At 33.1% G+C, this 22634-nt stretch overlaps 2 protein-coding genes across 2 annotated transcripts; one reads left to right on the forward strand and one right to left on the reverse strand.

Moving 5' to 3' along the window:
• Positions 1-1885: 1885 nt before the first annotated feature.
• Sas-4 (spindle assembly abnormal 4) lies at positions 1886-6826 on the reverse strand. Its single transcript, XM_085950169.1, has 3 exons — positions 3502-6826; positions 2527-2722; positions 1886-2409 (listed from the first exon to the last, which is right to left on the reverse strand). The coding sequence occupies exons 1-3, from the start codon at positions 6699-6701 to the stop codon at positions 2263-2265; spliced, it is 3543 nt and encodes a 1180-aa protein (XP_085806295.1). The 5' UTR covers positions 6702-6826; the 3' UTR covers positions 1886-2262.
• Positions 6827-17961: 11135 nt separating this feature from the next.
• On the forward strand, positions 17962-19750 carry LOC147069587 (transcription termination factor 5, mitochondrial-like). The gene has a single exon (XM_085950645.1). The coding sequence runs from the start codon at positions 18066-18068 to the stop codon at positions 19602-19604; it is 1539 nt and encodes a 512-aa protein (XP_085806771.1). The 5' UTR covers positions 17962-18065; the 3' UTR covers positions 19605-19750.
• The last annotated feature ends 2884 nt before the right edge of the window (positions 19751-22634 follow it).

The raw sequence follows: 22634 nt of genomic DNA on the forward strand, positions 1-22634 counted from the left end.
CCGGTGTCCGGCCTGAAAGAGCTCCAACTGTAAATAACTGCACATAGCTATTTACAGTAAAGCACAACCATAGAGGTATAGAGTGGCATTCTACCGACTTTCTCATACAAAGGAATGAAGCAGAATTGTGGATTGCCAACAACTCACAACTAATAGCAACCCGACAATTGAGTGCACGGCATCATGGTTTACTTAACAAGGTGTTATTTATTTATTTGATGTTTTCCAAAACTATCTTTTTGCATTAATGCGGTGAAGCAAAGAATACAGTGGAACCCCGATCTACTGTTCTCGCATAAATCGTTTTCCCGCATGGATCGTTCATTTTTGAAAGTCCCGCCAAACACCCATAAGAACAATGTTAAATAATTCCGCATTAACCGTTCCCCGATTTATCGATTTCCTCGATCTATCGTCTAAATTATATGGTCCCGTCACAAATATTATCCCGATTGACCGTTTTTGTTGAATATTTTTCATTACGCTTTCATAGAATTATTTATGATACATACTATGACAGACCTTTCAGTCGCGTCGCTCTGTTTGCACAGGTCGATCGACGCTCAGGCTTGCCTCGCATATTGTATCACGAATTTTTATAAGTCGCAACTAAAATGCTCCCCATGAAGAAAACTAAAACTCTAGCTGAGAACCGGAAAATAATTCAAGACAAAAAATCCAGGAGAAAAACGAGTTTTTTTTAAAAAAAAATAATTGTATATCCCGCTGATACACCCCTGTTACAGGCGGGCTTCTCCCGGTGTAAAATAATCATTTAGTAGCTATAAGTCGAAACGTAACCCTGACCTCTAGAAACGGCTTCATAAAACATCTAATCTGATTCCTTGCTCAACCACGTAAGTATTTTTAATCATAAGTAAAGGCCTTCGTCCGGTGTGTGAAAATCGCATATTGGGCGGAGGTGTAATTAAGATAAATTTAATTTAATTTAAAAAGTATAAATGATGATGGATGAAAGCGATAATTTTAAGACTAAATATAAGTATTCAAATATAATAAATTTTGCCGCGCATTGTGCGTGAAATCCTCGCGCGCCGGCGCCAGGGTCAGGCTCGTGATTCGCCGAATCAAAGATCATGCGATCAGATTTGGCCAATCACTAGTCCCTTTTACTAGTTGGCGTGGGTCTGAGGAATTTAAAAAGAGAAAAAAAGTTAGTAAGCGTCCTTTTTCCAATAGGATAGGACCTGCGACTATAATCGTAAAAACCCAGATATAAATTTGTATTTGTGAAACTAAAAATTATAAGAAAATATAAGACCACGTCACGAACACGAAAGACCGAGTTTTATTTATACTCCAACCGTTTAATTTTTTTTTTTTTGTGAATCCGGGGTTCGATGGACACCTGAGCTAGCCGCTGGAACCCCGGGTATCTCACCGCATTTATCATTTTTTTTCTAGGGTCCCTTGAAAATCGTAAAATCAGGGTTTCACTGTACATACAGGTCTACTCAGAAGTGTTCCAATTTTGAAATACATCATCAATAGTAAAAACCCTGATGACGGATTTACAAAATAAATGAAAACAGTGTTGTGGTCATTTGTATTACGCACATAAAGATTAGTAGTTAAAATTATATTATATTCATATAAAGGTGCTGAAATAATGAAAAATGCATAGATAATTGAAACATGGGAAAATCAAGATGGTTACTTCATGTTTAAAAGCTATAAATAAATTATTACATACAATGCAAAACAGCAGACTATGTTGTAGAATAATTTGAAATTGTGACATTTCAAAGAGTTCCAATTACCATAAAACTATTTTTCTGACATATAGATAGATAGTAAGGTGACGAAAAATATGGAGATATACATATATATAAATATAATAGAGAAGTTAATTTTTTTTTTTTTTGATTGTTGATTTTTAACATTCTATATTCCTGAAAGTAGCAATTTTTAAAAAAAGACATAATCAAATGAAAGATCTCGCATGTACAATTAAATTGAAAGTGAACCAACAAATTTTTTGGCAAGCAAAGCGAGCAAAATAGCTCTTGACATCAAGCTGGAACAGAATTTTGTAAAGTCGCTTGTGAAAAGTTTTTAATATTGAGAATTCTGAAATCTCGAGAAACGAAAAAAGTTGAGAAATCACAAGTTCTATACCATTATCATTTCATTATCGTCCCCGTTGTATGTTCACATAAATTCAATTCTCACCGGCAGTCATATTATTGGAAGGTGCATAACAGTGGGATTTATTCAAGTGGAAATCAAAATGATGTATAATTAGGATTGCGTAGTGCGGCGCACAGCGGAGTCCATGACGAGGTTTCCCCGTTTGTCTTTGACCCTGATCCTCCCGTTAGCGTAGCGGGTCTCCACCACACCATCAGCGTATACCACTTTCACAGTGCCATCGGGAAATTCTCTCCTCTGAAAAACACAATAAACATATTATGTACATTATGTATCTCATAGCAGAAAGAGCACTACTTGAAAATGCTGGTATTCATTGGGATAAATTTAAAAAAAACATTAAGCCAGATTTACCTTATGATCATGGGTATGAATCTCAGTCTGACCGTTCGGGAAGCGGAGAGTCTGCTCTCCATTGGAGTTGACCATGACGAGGGTCCCGTCAGGAAATCTCCACTCTTCATTTCCGTCGGGCCGCGTCCACCTGGTGGCGCCGCCTGGTAGGTGAGCCTGTATCGAACCGTCTTTATAACGCCGCTCCAAATGGCCGCTGGAAAAAACACAAAGATATAGTAAATATCCAAAATAGCTATGCCAAACACGAACTTTGTAATTAACAGCTAACCAATTGAATGCATGACTCCTGAAACTGCATATTGTTCGCTGTTATGTTCTCTCAAACAAGCCAACCAAATATTACGGTATTTTAAGAATGTTAGAAATTATACAAAATTTATATTTTAAATTTAATCTAGGATATGTTTTAGATGTTTCCTCATCTTGACCTTAAATTTTTAATTACTAAAGCAATCATTTGGAGGAAAAAGGTTCAACCTCGCCTGACAGGAGTATCATTTTCCATGACAATAACGCCAGACCTCATATGGCATAAAGGACCCTGCAAAAACCGAGGCAGTTTAAATGGAATGTGACACATCCACCATATTTTCTTGACCTGGCACTACTATATGTGCAGTCTATAAAATCACATTACTTAATGGGAAACAGTTAAGTAGACAAACTGAGATAATTCTATTGCCAAAGAATTGAAAATTTAAGGGCAAGATAGGAAAGAAACACAAATAATAATGGGAAATATATGAGTAAAGTATAGGATTACACTTAAAAAAAAAAAAACATTTTTTCTATCATTTCAACTAAAACACTGAATTACTAATGGGATGATGTAATACTATACTAAAAAATAATATAAGGGGTTCCGTTATGTTGTATAACATGTTAATTGGGAATCACTGCTCTAGCACCTATACATTACAATAGCAAAACAAGCAATCTACAGAATAGAACGTAAACAAAGGCATTAATTACTCTGGGAATTGTAGAACTTGTGACCCATCTTTGTAAGTAGTATGATACGTGTTGACTTCCTTGTAGAAGTATTTGATCATGCCTTCTTTGTAGAATGTTTCTTTGATGTCACCATTGTAATAAGTAAACTTCGAATAAGACCCGTCCGCCGATACAAGTTTGGTGTTGCCGTTTTCAAACCGTATTTCTTTACTACCGTCGGGCCTATTTATTTCAGATTTTTCTTCGCTCATCGACTCCGGAGCAGGGGTAACACTCTCCTTCTTATTGGAAATGTCTTGAATATTCGATCGCGTAAGGTCGTGCTCCGAAAGCCTATTAAATTTTTCCATATACATTTTTTCAATCAAATTCTCATTTCTGTATGCAGTGATGTTCGGTTTGGTCAATAAAACATCTTCGACTGAATCTTTATTCTTGCAATCAATGTCTTGGCCGTTTGACAAATTCCCATAATCAATACTACCGGAAGAATTTCTAGTAAAATCATCAGCAGGAAGTATTCTTTTGTTTCCTTCATCATCGGAATTACTGTCATCATTTGAATTTTGTTCCGAATTCAAATCGAACTTGTAGTCAGTATTTTGTCTCATCTTCAAATTCTCATTTTTTTTGCTGAAGTATTTTGCATATCGAGATGTGGCAGTTGACAAATTGGGCACACTTTTGGCCCTGTGCCTGATCACACTCGGTTTACAACTTCTGCTGGATCTATTTGGTCTCTCTTCTCCGGCCAAATACTCCGATGAGATACTCTTCACCGGATAAACATCCTCTATTTCGACCTCGGTCATTTTGTTATTAATTGTAAATTCCGCCAGAGATTTGTTAATTTCGGCTAACGATTTGATATTTGACAATCTCCGAGTTCTCGCATTTGAATTGGATATTTTTTTATTTTCCTTTTTCAACTTGTCATTTTCTTCTCGTAGATTGTCATTATCTTTTTCCAAGTTTTTAATCTGGTTTCTCAGCCTCGCTTGAAAGGCTCCCGTTTTGGCTTCCTTGTCGGCTATCTGCCGCTTCAAATCCTCCAGTTCCCTTTTGAGGGACAAAATTTCTTGCCGATCCTTTTTGAGAGACTGTCCCTTCATGTCTTTTATGTGTCTATCGTACAATAACTTTTGCTTGGCAAGTTTTTCTTTTTCCTCCGCTAAATAATACTCGGCGACTATCTTGTCCTCATTAATCTTACGCTCCATTTCAGCCTTTTCTCTTAAAAATTCATCCTTTTCTTTAAAAATTTCTTCCTTCAATAGGTTGATAGCTTCATTCTCTTTCCGAAATACCTCTATCTCAGATTCTAACTCCATCAATCGAGACTTGAGTAGTTCAGTTTTGGTTTGCAAATCGGACTGCGCATCTAATTCAACATTATTTTTACCTTGCTCTGTGATGGTTCTGTCATAGTCGGATATATTTTCAACATGATCAACAGTAAAATCATTGCTACTGTCATTCCTTATTACAATTTTGATAATCTTCCTCTTTGCATCTGGAGACATTTGTTGACAATCTTTTGTTTTATCTGGTATTTTTTCTGCAATAATGTCCAGAGGTTGATTAGGAGTAGAGGTAGGAATAAGATTGTCAATACCTATTTTACACGTTTCTTCTGTATCTGTACTTTCCGTATATTCATCTGTATCATCATTTGAAGCACAATCCGTGTTTAATTGTGAGTCTAGGATTGTTTTATTTTTAAATTCATTCAGATATTGAAAATTTCTACTTTCATCTGCAATGGATTCTTTACTGCTGTTTAGATTTTCAATTGTTTTCAATTGAACCAAACTCGGTTTCAAATTTAGAACACGGGGATGTCTTTGAATATATTCTTTATTTATATTTGGAGTAATGTTGCCAGCACTGCCATTGACATTGCCATTGCCATTGCCGACCATTTTGCAAATAAAACTACTCGTGGAACAAAAACTAGCATTATCAACTTTCTTTTCCAACAATTCAAACATATTCTGTTCTGCTATTTCTTTATTCATTTTCAATTTATTAAATGAAGGGCTCATTGAAACTGAAGAATCCGACATATAATTTTCAGGGCATTCAAGATAATCCCGATAGAGACTGGTCCGCTTGAACATTGTCAGAAATTTTTCATGGTCATTATTGAAAATCGATTCCCAGGTAGTCGGATGTCTTCCAGGTGACAATGTTTTATTCGAACTGTCTGAAACTTCAGTAACACAAGTTTCTTTAAAAGATTGATTTAGTTTTTCGCATCTTGGAATGGGTAAATTATCAAATGCATTATTTTCACAGGGCTCGGTTGGAAAATTTAACTTCTTTTTACTGGTCACCTTTTGAGATTTATCTGATACTGGCTTCGAAAATGTAGTTTTTACTTTAGGTTCGATAACTGTTATTTTTTGTTTTTCTTTTATATTTTCTGGTATTTTTTTTAAATTCTTCCTTCTCCATGGCAATTTGTTGGTTTTATTCAAACCAATATCATCCGGCGTCAATTTAAACCTTGTCATCCCTTCACCTCGTTTGAGATACTTTTTCATAACTTTTTTATTATTTTTTGGAGGGCTTATTCTAGGTTTTTCATTTTTTAAATTGTCTTCTAGCAGTGTTTTGAAATCTTTGGGAGCGATGATTGGTATTTCTTCGAGTCTTATTTTTGTATTGGTTCTATTTTTAGTACAATTTAGAAGGTCTCCGTTCGTCTGCCTCGTCTGATAAATATTTTGTGCAAGTTTTATAGACTTGTCAGAATCATAAGATGTCAGATTATCTCTTATTCCACTTTGCGGTGAGAGAGGTTCAGATTCATTCGACAACATTTCAACTGTTTGTAAACTAAAATAATCACACGGTCGATCGGGATAACATTCAATTTCCACATCGCTGTCCGAGTGTCCAACATTCTCACAAGAAGTGGTAGAATTATTAGGCATATCACTAGTGTAACTTACATGACTTCGGTTATTAAAATGTTGACGAACTTTCAATTGTTCTTCTGTTAAGGTTTTTCTCTGACTCGTTTGTTGCTCGAGAAGCCGACGTTCTTGTATTTGTTGCCATTTTCGCAGTTCTTCGAGACGGAACAGTATTTTTCCGGGAGTTAGAGATTCATCCATGCTATTATCCATTGTTGTCAATTTACCACTGGAAGTACAAACCTGCTTTTTAAAAATGTTATACTTAAAACAAGATAATATCACACAGAGCACCATTCATTTTGTAAACATAAGTAAAATTTGGTAACTGAATCATAAGAACATGTCATTGATATGTCAAAAACACAAACACAAAGTAGTGTGAAAACCGCCGTTTTTGAAACACATAATCCAAATATAGTGATCATAGACAACAGACAGACCATAGACATCCAGACCAACCATAGAAAAATCCAATTGCGAAACGAGTTTTTGAATACCGACCAAACGAGAGGTCCATTTACCTGGAACACCCAATGTTAAAACTCCAACTTTTTTTGCGTGCATTTGTTTGTGCATCGTTAGTGCACGTTTGTGCACGATTTTTTTTCGTTTGTGCACCTATAATAACCGAAAAATTCCAATTTCAAATTGGGTGTTCCAGCTAAACGTTGGGTCACCCAATGTTGAAATTTAAACTTTTTTCGAGTGCATTCGTTTGTGCATCGTTAGTGCACGTTTGTGCACGCGTTTTTTTCGTTTGTGCACGCACATTAAGGGGGTTATTCGCATTTCAATTTGGGTGACCCAGCTAAATGCTGGATACTTGTGTCACTAAACATGTGTTTTTCCTTAAATTTAAATTGTAAACACTTGTGCGTTGGTGGTGAACGTTAGTGCACGATTTTGTTTTGCTTTTTCACCTATATTTAGCGCGCTATTTAATTTTAAAGTTTGTATGCAAAGCCTGACTGGGTGGGTTTAAAAAAATATTTTGTAGTTAAATCTCTTGTTGCTTAGCTAGTGCGCAATTCTGCATACTTTTTTATTTTTTTTCTCATATAGTGCGTGAGTTATTCTATATGAAATATTTAATGACCGTTAAGTAGAACCATCCAACAAACTTTTTTAACTTTTTATTAAGTCATCAATTTGTCTATTATTGGCTTACGTTTGTGCACGTGCTTTTTTTGTTTTATCGATTATATCGTGAGAGATATTATTTTTTAAATTTTAGTGACTTGATACTTGAACCATTAAATTTGCCTTAAAATTTTTTTGTTTAGTGCATCCGATTAAGTTAATTTATGTAAACTTTTAGCACGATTTTTAAAATTTTTATCTCTTATATTAAGCTAGTAATTAGATTTTGAGTGGCCTTCAAGTTTTAAAACCAAACATTTTTTTTCCACATTTTTTAAATGCACACCTTTGAGTAATTTAATTAGATTTTTCATGAAGTTTTTATTGTTTTTCCATTTAAATTACGCGAAAAATTCGCATTTTTCCATTTTCACTAAGTACCCCGTCAAAATGTCCTGAACAAAAACGACCGCATCCGTTTTGAACATCCAGTCAAAAGAGTCTCCTCAAAATAGCCAAAACGGTGTAAGGTGCACTAAATATGTCGGTTTATAATAGACTACCTCAAAATTGACAATTTGATTACACAAAAGTCGTCGCTATAGGATTTGTTTCCCGAATAGACCAAATGTCAATTTTTCAGGAGACGAAAAACAAATTTCATTGTCGTATATTGAAATATCAGTAGATGTATCAATCATTCTTTCTACACTGTATGATTGCAACATTATCTAAGAATAGATTCCAAGAATAATATACTGGTATAAATCAGTAAATGCACAGAAAATGCGTTTTATTTACAAGTACTCGTTGTGGACATTCGGGAAATTTTTAGCGCTCTCTCAGAATAATGGATATTCGGGACAAAACATGGACGTTCGGGACTTAAGACCGTAGCGTATTGCTGCACGGCCCACGGATTACTGAGTGGTTAAAAAGTACGCACCTCAAATGTTATATTTATTTACACGATAATTGGTAATGATTACTTTTACTATTTAAATACCTAATGTTCGTAATAACCCAAGTTCGTAGGTAATAATAACATGCGGCATTCGCTTTTTTCGGTTTTTTTCGTAATAAGTAATAAAATAGTTTTTAATAATCTTTTTTTTTTATTCAACCAATAATTCACAAGATTTAAGAATGTACCATTCTAATTATTGAACATACATAATTTTGAAAATCACTTCTGAGAAAATATATTAAAACCAATAGAAAAAATCTTTTTGAAAAAAGTAAGACACCCGGCAGGAATCGTCCCTGCATCTCCTGGGTTTACGACCAAGTCCACGAATTACCCACTATGCTACGAGGTGACATACCTACTTATGACGACAAACTTTAACTATTGGCCTGTTAATACCTGCTTATCAGTATTTTTCAAAATCATGCGACTATTGGCGATCGGTTTTTGTTTATTAAATAAAAGTAGGTATCTACTACTTCAATTACTAACCGACGTCACGGATTTCTCCAATATTTTATGATGGTACTTACTCGTACTTGCTAACAATTTTATATTAATTATTTTTCAAAAAAAAAAAAAACTATGTATATATATCTGTATATTATTATACCTATATATTTCTATAATTAACAATTAAACTTATTACAAACCACCAAATAAATATTATATATTTACTATTGGAATGACAACACAAAATAATAGCATCTATAAATTAATTACCATTGGCTGCTAATATTAGGTAGGTACCAATATCCTAAGTATATAATATTCACCAAATAAATAGTTACTAACATACATATTAAATTAAATTAACTATCAGCGCATTCAAAAATAAATCATAGCATCGCCTTTATTTTCATAGAAATACCTAGATTAAAAGTAAAATAAAGACAAACAATGTTTGATTAATAATAATTTGAAATAATAATTATTTTTTACGTCATAGTAGTTGCCGGGTCATACTGTAGAATTCATATAACCGTTGGGATTTTGTGTCATTTATCAAAACAAAATGCAGTTATTTAGGTTAAAATACTCACTTCCATAACTTTACTATAAGTTCAGGGCAAACTAGTGATGTATCAGCTATAAACGATCTCTTCAAATTAGATGAATTCACTATTAATACAATAGTAACTTTAAAAACAATATCAATAAGACGAAATTTGAAAGAGGATTCCAGACGGCCGAAAAATATAAAAGTGGGCGTGATTGTTTTAGAGCTAGACAGCGTGAATGTGGGAGCGAGATGCACGGCGTCAGCGCGGTTTGATTGGCTAAAAGTCATATTCGGGAAATAAAAACTCAGCCAGAGATTTATTTCGACCGAAATTAACTTGGATATTCAGGTACGAATAGTTGGACATTCGGGAGAACAACACGGAGTAATTGTAACTTAACATGGCGTATTCGGGTTTTTCAAAAAAATATCTCTGTTCCTAGATAAAAAAAATATTTTTTTTATAAATGATTTCGGTAGAGTTCCATAAAAGAAATTGAACTGCATTAAAATGTCGATTTCGACAAAAATGGATATTCGGGAAACAAATCCTATAGCGACGAAGTGTCAAAATTACAAAATCATTCTACTTTCTTAACATTTATCTATTTATTAATGATTTTGAATGGATCAATGTCAGTTTAATAAGGAAAAATGCAGTCAATTATATAATTATACTTACCTACTGTTTTTTTAATGATCTGTAATAAAAATAAATACCGTTAAGTTATTAGAATACAATTAGGTATGCATACTTTTGAAAAATGCAATAGGTATATTTTTATGCAACGATATTTTCTTCAAAAGATAATATTGGAATGACATTTATATTTTTTTTATATAAAGGGGTTAACTTGCAGGCACTTAACTCTTCCTAATAATATTTGCATCTTCTTTTTCTCTGTTTCTCCAGGTGGTGCAACGTATGCTTGTAGTTCTGGTAGGTGTTATGTTAGGAGAGAAGTGTTAGTCACTTCATATTATGCTATTCAGAATCGATATCAAATAAAGTTTTGTAGGTTCTTTAAAAAGTTATTGCCTCTGACAGCTTCGACAATTGTTTCACGCAAATGGTTTTCTTTTGAATGTGTGTGTTTATTAGTTCTTAAACAACGTACCTACTTACATATCTGTTTACATTTATATTTAAACTCATCACGATTATGAGTTTTTAAATGACATATTTGTTTAGGTACTACTTTCAAAATAAAATTCATCACACGCAAATGGTTTTTCTCCTGTTTCGTTTTATGAGCGTTAAGATGATTTTGTGCCGAGTCTCCGTATAAGTAGTCAATTTATTTAAAAGGTAATTCACCATTTTGTATCTTTACATATGTTTGAAGATTACTCCGTCGCGAGCATCCAAATGAACATACATTGCATTTATAAGATTTTTCACGAGTATGTTCTATATAATAAGTACATATTCATTTCATGTTTTTTAAGACAACAAAGTCGTAGGCATTTATATGAATATACATCGAATTTTAAAGGGTTTTCACCAGAATTTGTCATTTGTTAGTTTTTAAGATGACTTAGTTGCGAGCATCTATATGAACATACATTGCATTTATAAGGTTTTTCACCATCCACCAAAAATGGCCGCGTGCCTTAAGCGTTGGCATATTGCGTCAAGGGTCCCTAGTTCCAATCCTCGGTCCGGAAAGTACGCATATTATTCGCGAAAATCTATATGAACATACATTGCATTTATTAGATTTTTCATCAGAATGTGTCATTTTGTGTCTTTTAAACCTTTAATTTGCGAGCATCTATATGAACATAAATCGCTTTCGTTAGTGTGTGCACCAGTATTGTCATTCCACATGTTTTAAGACTACTAGGTTTTTTAAATGACATATTTGATTACATTTCAAAGTCATCACTCATTACACGCAACTGGTTTTTCTCCTGAATGTGTAAGTTTATGAGTTCTTAAACAACGTATTCGATACGATGCTGCCAAAAGTTGGTAAGTTGATAGTTTAGGTATTTTGAGTTTACCACGGATTCTTATACATACTTTGTCTATACTTATATACGTTTGCCATATAACAATATCAAGTTCATCCGATTTTTAAAACATAGTTTATTTAGCAGCTATTCATTATGTTAAAAATACGTAACTCTTGATCGTTCAATTTACCAACATCAGAAGACTGTAAAGATGTTTACAGTTTTATTTAGATAAGAATCTAACTAATGAAACGCAGTCGTAAAATCTTTGTAATACTATTACCTAACAGTTTAATTATTTTTCAATAGTTGAGCTAAAATAATATAGGACTGCCGAAATAAGTTTGTAAATATTATGTTAAAATGGCATAGAAATTACATTATTTTCAACAGAAGGTATATGGAAGAATTATCAGAAACATATTCAAATAACATAAACTTATTCAATGAAAGAACTTATGAACTTACACATTAAGGAGAAAAACCATTTGCGTGTGATGAATGTGATTTCCAATATAATCAAATATGTAATTTAAAAATACCTAGTAAGCTTAAAACATATGGAATGGCAATACTGATAAAAACCTTTAAAATGCGATGAAAGTTCATATAGATGCTCGCAAATTAGTTGTCTTTTCCTCTCTTCTTGGTTGTATACTCATGGCTGAGGATCTTGACCACTTTTAAATTTTGTCATCCTTTGAGCGACCAAGACTTTTAAGCCTTCTCGACCTTCAGCTTCTCGTAGAGCAGAATGAATGGTGCCCGCAATACTCGTAAAAAACATGAAATAACACATTATGACAAAGAACCTAAATGTGATCAGTGTACATATAGGTGCTCGCTAGTTTAAAAATACTTAAGATGACAAAAAAAGTGTTCAAAAACCTTATAAATGCAATATATGGTTATAAGGATGCTCGCAACCAAGAAACCTTAAAATTTATAAAATAAAACATAACGGGTCACACCCTCATAAATGATCTCATATGGGATTTGGGATTATAAGATCTTATAAGTAATGGACATGTTCGATAACAATATGTGTCATAATATGTAGGTATTTAAAGACTACCACGTCGCGAGAATCTATATGAACATACATTGAATTTATAAAATTTTTAATCAGAATGTGTCATTGTATGACTTTTAAAACATTAATTCGCGAGCATCTATATAAACACGAATCGCATTTATGAGGGTGTGCCCCGTTATGTTTTATTTTATAGATTTTAAGTTTCTAGGTTGCGAGCATCTTTATGAACATATATTGCATTTATAAGGTTTTTGAACACATTTTTTGTCATCTAATTTATTTTTAAACTAGCGAGCATCTATATGTCCACTGATCACATTATGGTTCTTCGTCACAATGTGTTATTTTATGTTTTTTACGAGTATTGCTGGCACCATTCATTCCGCTCTGCGAAAAGCGGAAGGTCGAGACGGCTTAAAAGTCTTGGTCGCTCAAAGGATGACAAAATTTAAATGTGGTCAAGATCCTCAGCCATGAATATACAACCAAGAAGAGAGGAGAAAACAACTAATTTTCGAGCATCTATATGAACATTCATGGCATTTATAAAGTTTTTCATTATAATATGCCATTGTTTGTCTTCTAAAATATTAATTTGCGAGCATCTATATGTACACAAATCGCATTAATGAGGGTGTCCCCCGTTATGTTTCATATTATAGATTTTAATGTTTCTAGGTTGCGAGCATCTTTATAAACAATAATTGCATTGATAAGGTTTTTCAACACTATTTATTATCACTTTTGTCTTTTTAAACTACTGTGTTGCCAGCAGCTATATGTGCACTGATTAAATTTAGGTTCTTTGAAAGAATTTGTCATATCATGTCTTTTACGATTACTGCGGCCACCATTTATTCTGCTTTGCGAGAAACTGAAGATCGAGAAGGCTTGAAAGTCTTAGTCGCTCAAAGGATAACAAAATTTAACAGTGGTCAAGATCCTCAGCCATGAGTATACAACCAAGATGGGAATCGAAGAAAACTAATTTGCGAGCATCTATATGAACTTTCATCGCATTTTAAAGGTTTTTATCAGTATTGCCATTCCATATGTTTTAAGCTTACTAGGTATTTTTAAATTACATATTTGATTATATTGGAAATCACATTCATCACACGCAAATGGTTTTTCTCCTTAATGTGTAAGTTCATAAGTTCTTTCATTGAATAAGTTTATGTTATTTGAATATGTTTCTGATAATTCTTCCATATACCTTCTGTTGAAAATAATGTAATTTCTATGCCATTTTACCATAATATTTACAAACCTATTTCGGAAGTCTTATATTTTAGCTTAACTATTAAAAAATAATAAAACTGTTAGGTAATAGTATAACAAAGATTTCACCATTACGTTTCATTAGTTAGATTCTTATCTAAATTAAGACTGTAAACATCTTTACAGTCTTCTGATGTTGGTAAATAGAACGATCAAGAGTTACGTATTTTTAACATAATGAATAGCTGCTAAAGAAACTATGTTTCAAAAATCGGATGAACTTGATATTTTTATATGGCAAACGTATATAAGTATAGACATATTATCCGTGGTAAACTCAAAATACCTAAACTATCAACTTACCAACTTTTGGCAGCATCGCATCGAATACGTTGCTTAAGAACTCATAAACTTACACATTCAGGAGAAAAACCAGTTGCGTGTAATGAGTGATGACTTTGAAATGTAATCAAATATGTCATTTAAAAAACCTAGTAGTCTTAAAACATGTGGAATGACAATACTGGTGCACACACTAACGAAAGCGATTTATGTTCATATAGATGCTCGCAAATTAAAGGTTTAAAAGACACAAAATGACACATTCTGATGAAAAATCTAATAAATGCAATGTATGTTCATATAGATTTTCGCGAATAATATGCGTACTTTCCGGACCGAGGATTGGAACTAGAGACCCTTGACGCAATATGCCAACGCTTAAGGCACGCGGCCATTTTTGGTGGATGGTGAAAAACCTTATAAATGCAATGTATGTTCATATAGATGCTCGCAACTAAGTCATCTTAAAAACTAACAAGTGACAAATTCTGGTGAAAAACCTTTAAAATTCGATGTATATTCATATAAATGCCTACGACTTTGTTGTCTTAAAAAACATGAAATGAATATGTACTTATTATATAGAACATACTCGTGAAAAATCTTATAAATGCAATGTATGTTCATTTGGATGCTCGCGACGGAGTAATCTTCAAACATATGTAAAGATACAAAATGGTGAATTACCTTTTAAATAAATTGACTACTTATACGGAGGCTCGGCACAAAATCATCTTAACGCTCATAAAACGAAACAGGAGAAAAACCATTTGCGTGTGATGAATTTTATTTTGAAAGTAGTACCTAAACAAATATGTCATTTAAAAACTCATAATCGTGATGAGTTTAAATATAAATGTAAACAGATATGTAAGTAGGTACGTTGTTTAAGAACTAATAAACACACACATTCAAAAGAAAACCATTTGCGTGAAACAATTGTCGAAGCTGTCAGAGGCAATAACTTTTTAAAGAACCTACAAAACTTTATTTGATATCGATTCTGAATAGCATAATATGAAGTGACTTAACACTTCTCTCCTAACATAACACCTACCAGAACTACAAGCATACGTTGCACCACCTGGAGAAACAGAGAAAAAGAAGAAGCAAATATTATTAGGAAGAGTTAAGTGCCTGCAAGTTAATCCCTTTATATAAAAAAAATATAAATGTCATTCCAATATTATCTTTTGAAGAAAATATCGTTGCATAAAAATATACCTATTGCATTTTTCAAAAGTATGCATACCTAATTGTATTCTAATAACTTAACGGTATTTATTTTTATTACAGATCATTTTAAAAAACAGTAGGTAAGTATAATTATATAATTGACTGCATTTTTCCTTATTAAACTGACATTGATCCATTCAAAATCATTAATAAATAGATAAATGTTAAGAAAGTAGAATGATTTTGTAATTTTGACACTTTTGTGTAATCAAATTGTCAATTTTGAGGTAGTCTATTATAAACCGACATATTTAGTGCACCTTACACCGTTTTGGCTATTTTGAGGAGACTCTTTTGACTGGATGTTCCAAACGGATGCGGTCGTTTTTGTTCAGAACATTTTGACGGGGTACTTAGTGAAAATGGAAAAATGCGAATTTTTCGCGTAATTTAAATGGAAAAACAATAAAAACTTCATGAAAAATCATGTAATTAAATTACTCAAAGGTGTGCATTTAAAAAATGTGGAAAAAAAATGTTTGGTTTTAAAACTTGACGGCCACTCAAAATCTAATAACTAGCTTAATATAAGAGATAAAAATTTTAAAAATCGTGCTAAAAGTTAACATAAATTAACTTAATCGGATGCACTAAACAAAAAAATTTTAAGGCAAATTTAATGGTTCAAGTATCAAGTCACTAAAATTTAAAAAATAATATCTCTCACGATATAATCGATAAAACAAAAAAAGCACGTGCACAAACGTAAGCCAATAATAGACAAATCGATGACTTAATAAAAAGTTAAAAAAGTTTGTTGGGTGGTTCTACTTAACGGTCATTAAATATTTCATATAGAATAACTCACGCACTATATGAGAAAAAAAAATAAAAAAGTATGCAGAATTGCGCACTAGCTAAGCAACAAGAGATTTAACTACAAAATATTTTTTTAAACCCACCCAGTCAGGTTTTGCATACAAACTTTAAAAATAAATAGCGCGCTAAATATAGGTGAAAAAGCAAAACAAAATCGTGCACTAACGTTCACTACCAACGCACAAGTGTTTACAATTTAAATTTAAGGAAAAACACATGTTTAGTGACACAAGTATCCAGCATTTAGCTGGGTCACCCAAATTGAAATGCGAATAACCCCCTTAATGTGCGTGCACAAACGAAAAAACGCGTGCACAAACGTGCACTAACGATGCACAAACGAATGCACTCGAAAAAAGTTTAAATTTCAACATTGGGTGACCCAACGTTTAGCTGGAACACCCAATTTGAAATTGGAATTTTTCGGTTATTATAGGTGCACAAACGAAAAAAAATCGTGCACAAACGTGCACTAACGATGCACAAACAAATGCACGCAAAAAAGTTGGAGTTTTAACATTGGGTGTTCCAGGTAAATGGACCTCCAAACGAGATAGCTATGTGCCACTTTTGGTGTGTTTTCAATATCGAACGATATCCTAATATTTACAAATATATTCTTCTTCTTATTGTGCCATCCCCTGGTGGAGGTTGGCCACCATCAAGGTGATATTCTTATTTTTCTCGTCTGCTACCCGGAACAGTTCAGTAGAGCTGCACTCGTACCAACCACGGAGGTTCTTAAGCCAAGAAATGCGGCGCCGTCCTCTGCTACGCTTACCATTGATATTTCCTTGAATGACGAGTTGGGGAATGCTATATATTTGTCCTCTCATAATGTGGCCGAGGTACTGTAGTTTCCTGGTTTTGATACTACGTAGAACTTCTCGGTCCTTCCCCATTTGATTGAGAACTTCAACATTTTGCCACCCGATCAGTCCAAGGAATTTTGTGGATGCCTCTATACAGCCACATCTCGAAAGCTTCAAGTCTCCGTGACATCTCTTGGTTTAGCGTCCATACTTCCATAACATAGAAAAGAATTGAGAGAACATAACAACGTACCATACGCAGTCTCAGACCTAGGTTAAGATCTCGATTGCTAAGGAGACGTCTCATTTTGAGAAAGGCGCTCCGTGCGATCTCAATTCTAGTTTTTATTTCCTGAAACTGGTCCCATTTTCTCATTGACCCATTAACCTAAATATTAATTAAAATGGGTCACACGTTCGATTGGTTCGCTGTTAATTAGTGTTAATTAAAATTTGTGTTGGTGCCTGGACTAGGTGTTGCTATTTTTTGATACTATTGATAGTTTTGTTTTCTTGAGGTTCATTTTTAAACCATAAGAATTACTGACATCATTAAACTTTTCTGCCAGTTGATGTAAACTCTTTAAACTATCAGCAATCAGCACAGTATCATCGGCAAATCGTATATTGTTAATATGTTTCCCATTAACTAAAATACCCACCGATTCACCTTGTAAGGCTTCCTTGAAAATAGCTTCTGAGTATAAAAATGTTAAATAGCAGAGGTGACAATATACACCCGTCTTACACCGCGACAAATTTTTACCTCTCGACTCATTTCGTTTTCGATCTTATAGGATAATATAATATAGGAGACAATAATATAAATCAAATAAATGAAATGAGCCACAAAATTCAAATGTACTTCGGTTCGTGAATTACTAAGAATATAATTAAATTCATGTACTTTCTTTGGACGGATTGTAAAAAATAATATCTCTAACATGTCGCAAACCTCTACCTATTTCTATAAAAAAATTGTGTATGTTTGTGCTATTTTGATGCAGCTTCATAATTCGGAGACCCGGATTCACAATTGACATTTTTTAATTTCCTGGCTACTGGCTACATCAGTCGAATGTCAACTTTCAATAATTTTGAATTTTGACATGTTATTTATTCCATTTGGAGGTTATAATTATAGATAAACCTTGATGATTATGTTGTGGATTTAAATATAGAAATGATTCTATTGCCAATAGTTAGGAATGATTGTAAAAGATTCATCGGGATAAAGGGTTATATGAAATACGTTGTCCGAGGAGTGAACATGAAAAAGCGTCCAACGAACGAATTGAAGAATATGGATGTTCCAGTGAATGAAATAAAATCATATCTTTTAAAAAAATCAACAAAGGGTGATCGCAGCATTTCTATGGAAAATTTGTTTCATAAATATGGCATAAAAAGAAAAGCTCCTGCAGAAATTGAAATGTTTTCGAAAATGAAAGTCATCACCGTGGACTACAGATGTAAGACCTTGTTGGAGTGCGGCTTCAAGAATATATCTGCAGATACTCTTGCAAAATATGTTACGATAGTTTCTAAAAAAACAATTTTTAAACTCAAATATGACGGGCTCTTGGCCGATGACGTGGACGTACAGCGCCAGTTGGTTAAGTGTCTGTCGCTTTGGCCGACATCTCCGCCGATGTCTGAAACCATGTCTGATTACACGACGACATTGCTGGAGGCGAGGATGCGTGTGCTGTCGCGATATCTCGAATTGAATATTGATTTACCGCCTGAAACGTTTCAAAAATGTATAATAACATACCCTAGAATAAAGCATCGACCCCTCTCTCAGATAGACAGTGTTTTAAATATTATACAAACATGTATTAAAATACCCAACAATAAAATAGCTACTCATTTTGGAATTCTGCATGCGGATCTCGATAACGTTAAACAGATTCTGGAGGTTCGGAGTCTTGCCGGTATAGACATCAGAGAGATAATTCAAAAAAAGCCTATTCTTTTAAACGTGAATTATCAATCATTCTGGAATATACAGAAGTTTCTGACGGATGAAGGGGTATCATTGGAGGCCCAACGAAGATGCTTTGAAATATACACACTAGGATACGAAACAGTAAAAGAACGGTTTTTGGAGTTAAAAAAAGTACCCGAGTTTCAGTGCCTCATGGATAATTTACGGATTCTTCGTTTGGTGTTTTACAAGAAGAAAGCAGACGAGCGGTTGAAGTATTTCAAAACAATCGACAAGAAATGCATAAGTTTGCATGTATTATCCTCGTCGAGTGATTCTTTTCAATTGTATGCAAATTCACAAGGCGATCGTACTAAAGGAACTGACAATATAAATAATATATCCACCATTTTGGATAATAAATATTCCACTATTGAGTTACACCAAGTAATGAAACGTCATTCCTTATCAACAAAAGTCCCTTCGTTGAATCTTTATACTATTCACGGTAAATTGAAATCCACATTTACTTCTCACGATATATTTTTGAATTGTTACATTTTACTGTACCAGTGGCGCTCCATTGAGAAATATCTCGCACCTCTCTTGAAGGCCCATGAAAAAAAAAGTATCTCCTATGAAATTATCGCAAGTCACAATATCGATATGAGTTGTGTGACAAAGGCGCAAATTTTAAGTTTGACTTTATACCTCATAGAGAAGGAATTTCACTTTAGCGATACGGGAATTTGGAACAATCTTGCAAGTAAAGATAACGAAACGGTATCATAATAAAATTAACGAAATATTTGTAAATGAGTTGTTTTATTAAGGCGTAATTACACTGGCAGGTACGCAGATCCAACGATCCACGCCGACCGTCATGATCAATCGTCATTACACGCAATGATTCAATTGCGTTGATCCTTGCTTAAGATTGGTTTACAATAAACGTAGTGTTGCTATTATTAAAAATATAGGTTTACCAAAACCTATTTCTTCATTAGGTTGGTGGCTACACTGAATAGTAAGTTTTCTCTCGCATTTTTTATATCAAAATTCAACTGCCAGAGCTAACTGTATAGTCTGTATGTTATATATATCTGCGATTTCCCCAAAGATCCTATTTTTTTAAATTGTTTTTCGAATACAATGGATTTTTAATGTTCCACACTGTTTCTAGTGTGGATCAATTCAATGAGGAGTGTGTTCTCGACGTTAGTGCATGCGGTTCTTTGATTCTTTGCCATCTTAAGATAGTCGGATAGTGCTGAGCAGAGAGATGTTGATGGTTGAATTGATGAATACAGAATGGCACAACTAACTATAGCGATGCAACTCACAAAGCGGGTGGTAACTTTTAATATTTTCATACGTTCTCAGCAATTCTCGATAGGATTGTAGGTGAATCGTGTTGAAAAAATAGGAATTGTTCCAATTCGCTCACGATTCAAAAGTGGCTTTTCACTATCGGAGACGATCGGGTCGTGGCAGACGGTTGGCCTGAGAATCTACCAATGTAATTTGAGATTTACGGTGAAATACAGGTTTTACGTTTTTGAAAAAAACTGACAAAAAAACGCAAATACCTTTTATTAGAGTATACGTTTTATAACTTTGCACTTTTTACTAAACTGATACGCCTCTGCCTGATTACCTCGCATAAAATTAGATCAAATGATATTTACTTGTATTACTTTATATGTAGTAATAAAAAGATAGATAATATATCGCACCGTGAGTGTAAAACCAATGCATCTGCAAAAGACATATTTTGGATATATTGGGGTTTGAAGTCTTTGTTTTGTTAGGAGAAATAGATTTTCTAAAAAAAAAACATAATATTTGGTTTATATCTACATTATATTGCATGTTCTTTCAGTTACTTCACTTTTACATGATCAGGTTCACGACTTTTGCAGTTGTTTTGCATTTAATCTCGAAATTAAAAAATTTGCAAATACGTTGGTTTTACACTCATGGTGTTATATGTAAAAAAAATATTTTAAGAATATTTAGAGAATTTTCATCCTAGAGCCGGAGTGAAAAGTTATGAAGCATATACTCTACTTTATAAAGTAAATTGAAGGTATTAAGAATTAAAAAAATCATACAAATTGGTTTGGAGTATGAGGAGTGAGGGCCAATCAATGGTTGGGAACATTTCAATGAAAACAACTTTACATTTGTGGCTGCTTTAATTGTTCATAATAATTGGTGTCTTTGTTAATTTTAGTTTTGAAATATATTAACTTGACGATACAACATTTTTTAAGTATTAACTATTTCAAAATTGACATACATAATGTTCGTTTTAATCTGCAGAATGCATTATTATTAAAACATCCCAAAATATTTTTTAAATTTATTTTTTCTAACAACCATTTATTACACATTATTTACATAGATATTGTGGAAGTACTATCCGAACATTTAATAATAAAATGTTTCTGTACCTACCGAGGAAGTTCTTAACGTTTCATTAGTGAAAATGTACATTTCTATTTTTTTTCTTCATCTAAATATGTCTATATTAATGAACCATCCAAGTTACCAATTACCTGAATATTTCTTTCATTTATTACAATAAATACATACTTACCGGAGAAATCGGTAAGAATATTTAAAAAAAAAACCCAATAAAATTTTAAATAAGTAAAAATGCGTTTTAATGAAAAAAGATTGTAAAAACAATCTAAAGCAATAAATCATTAAAAAGCAGAATAAGGCATCTTTTTCCAAAAACCGATAAGTCCTCATATTGTGGTCAAAATCTAAACAAAAAATTCATAAAAATTCAATTTATATTTTCAGTGTAACTTCCAAAAGTATATAAAAATTTAATGGTTTACAGAAACTAATTAATTAAAATGATGGGCATACAGTTCTAATTTGAAAATATTAACGTTAAAATCAACAATTTATGTTCTAGTCGATATAAGCTTTGTACTATTCCATTTGAGTTGTCTTTTGTGACCCAGGTTTGTACAACAGTTAACGCATTCAGGTTACCCATTATGGATTATATCTTACCATTATTTATTTGTTTTTTATTTAATATAATTGGTAACATTGCTTATTACATATCTAATTTTATTAAGTTTCCAACACTACCTATGGCCATTGTTTATTTAGGAGATATTTTAATATTATGTTATATTCTCAGTGGGTATCTTATGTAAATATTTTTATACTCACATCTATACTTAGTAATAAGATTTTCATGTTTTTTTATTGTATTAATTCATTATATATACGAGAATTAACTCTATGCTGTGCTAGTGTGCATTTTCCATCGGTGAGTGTGGATAGTGCCGCAATATGCCGATAGATGAAACCTGAGTCACAAAAAATGGACTCAAAATGGAATAGTACAAAACTTAAATCAATTAGAAGTTAAATTCACATTCCATCAAATGCCCTCAGTTGGTAGTATTAATTTTCAACAATTTATACTTGAAATACAAAAATGTCTATGTTAATAAAAAATTGAATTGTGGACCTTGGACTTTTCGGTATTTGGAAATACAACATCTCATTTGAATAACAAGGTGACAATAGAGAGATGACTTCTAAAAAAGAAAATGTATTCCACAGCATGGTTGTGATGCCACAAGGGCACAGCTGCACAGTTAATGATTGATGTCACGCACAATCATCTACGGGATAGGCAGGATATTATCTAGGTCCGAGGTGGAAAATATTGCCTGAGATTATCTACCTGACTCAATTTTCTGAGAAAGAGTTATTAACCAATATTTGCTCAACCCGCTGAAGTCCATGCTCTGAATCCAATAATTCCACCCAACCCCAGGATTAGAA

This window comes from Rhyacophila brunnea, unplaced genomic scaffold (genome assembly GCF_057557595.1).
Source record: "Rhyacophila brunnea isolate RB1 unplaced genomic scaffold, BYU_Rbru_1.0 scaffold_23, whole genome shotgun sequence".
Taxonomy (NCBI): domain Eukaryota; kingdom Metazoa; phylum Arthropoda; class Insecta; order Trichoptera; family Rhyacophilidae; genus Rhyacophila; species Rhyacophila brunnea.

What these genes read in the sequence shown, in the direction of transcription:
- Sas-4 (XM_085950169.1), bottom strand. Translation starts at nt 6,701, where the DNA reads ATGGTGCTCTGTGTGATATTATCTTGTTTTAAGTATAACATTTTTAAA. An exon ending in CAAGTTCTACAATTCCCAGA is followed by an intron (nt 2,723 to 3,501) that starts GTAATTAATGCC and finishes TGTTTTTTCCAG; the next exon opens with CGGCCATTTGGAGCGGCGTT. An exon ending in TTCATACCCATGATCATAAG is followed by an intron (nt 2,410 to 2,526) that starts GTAAATCTGGCT and finishes TGTGTTTTTCAG; the next exon opens with AGGAGAGAATTTCCCGATGG.
- LOC147069587 (XM_085950645.1), top strand. Translation starts at nt 18,066, where the DNA reads ATGATTCTATTGCCAATAGTTAGGAATGATTGTAAAAGATTCATCGGG.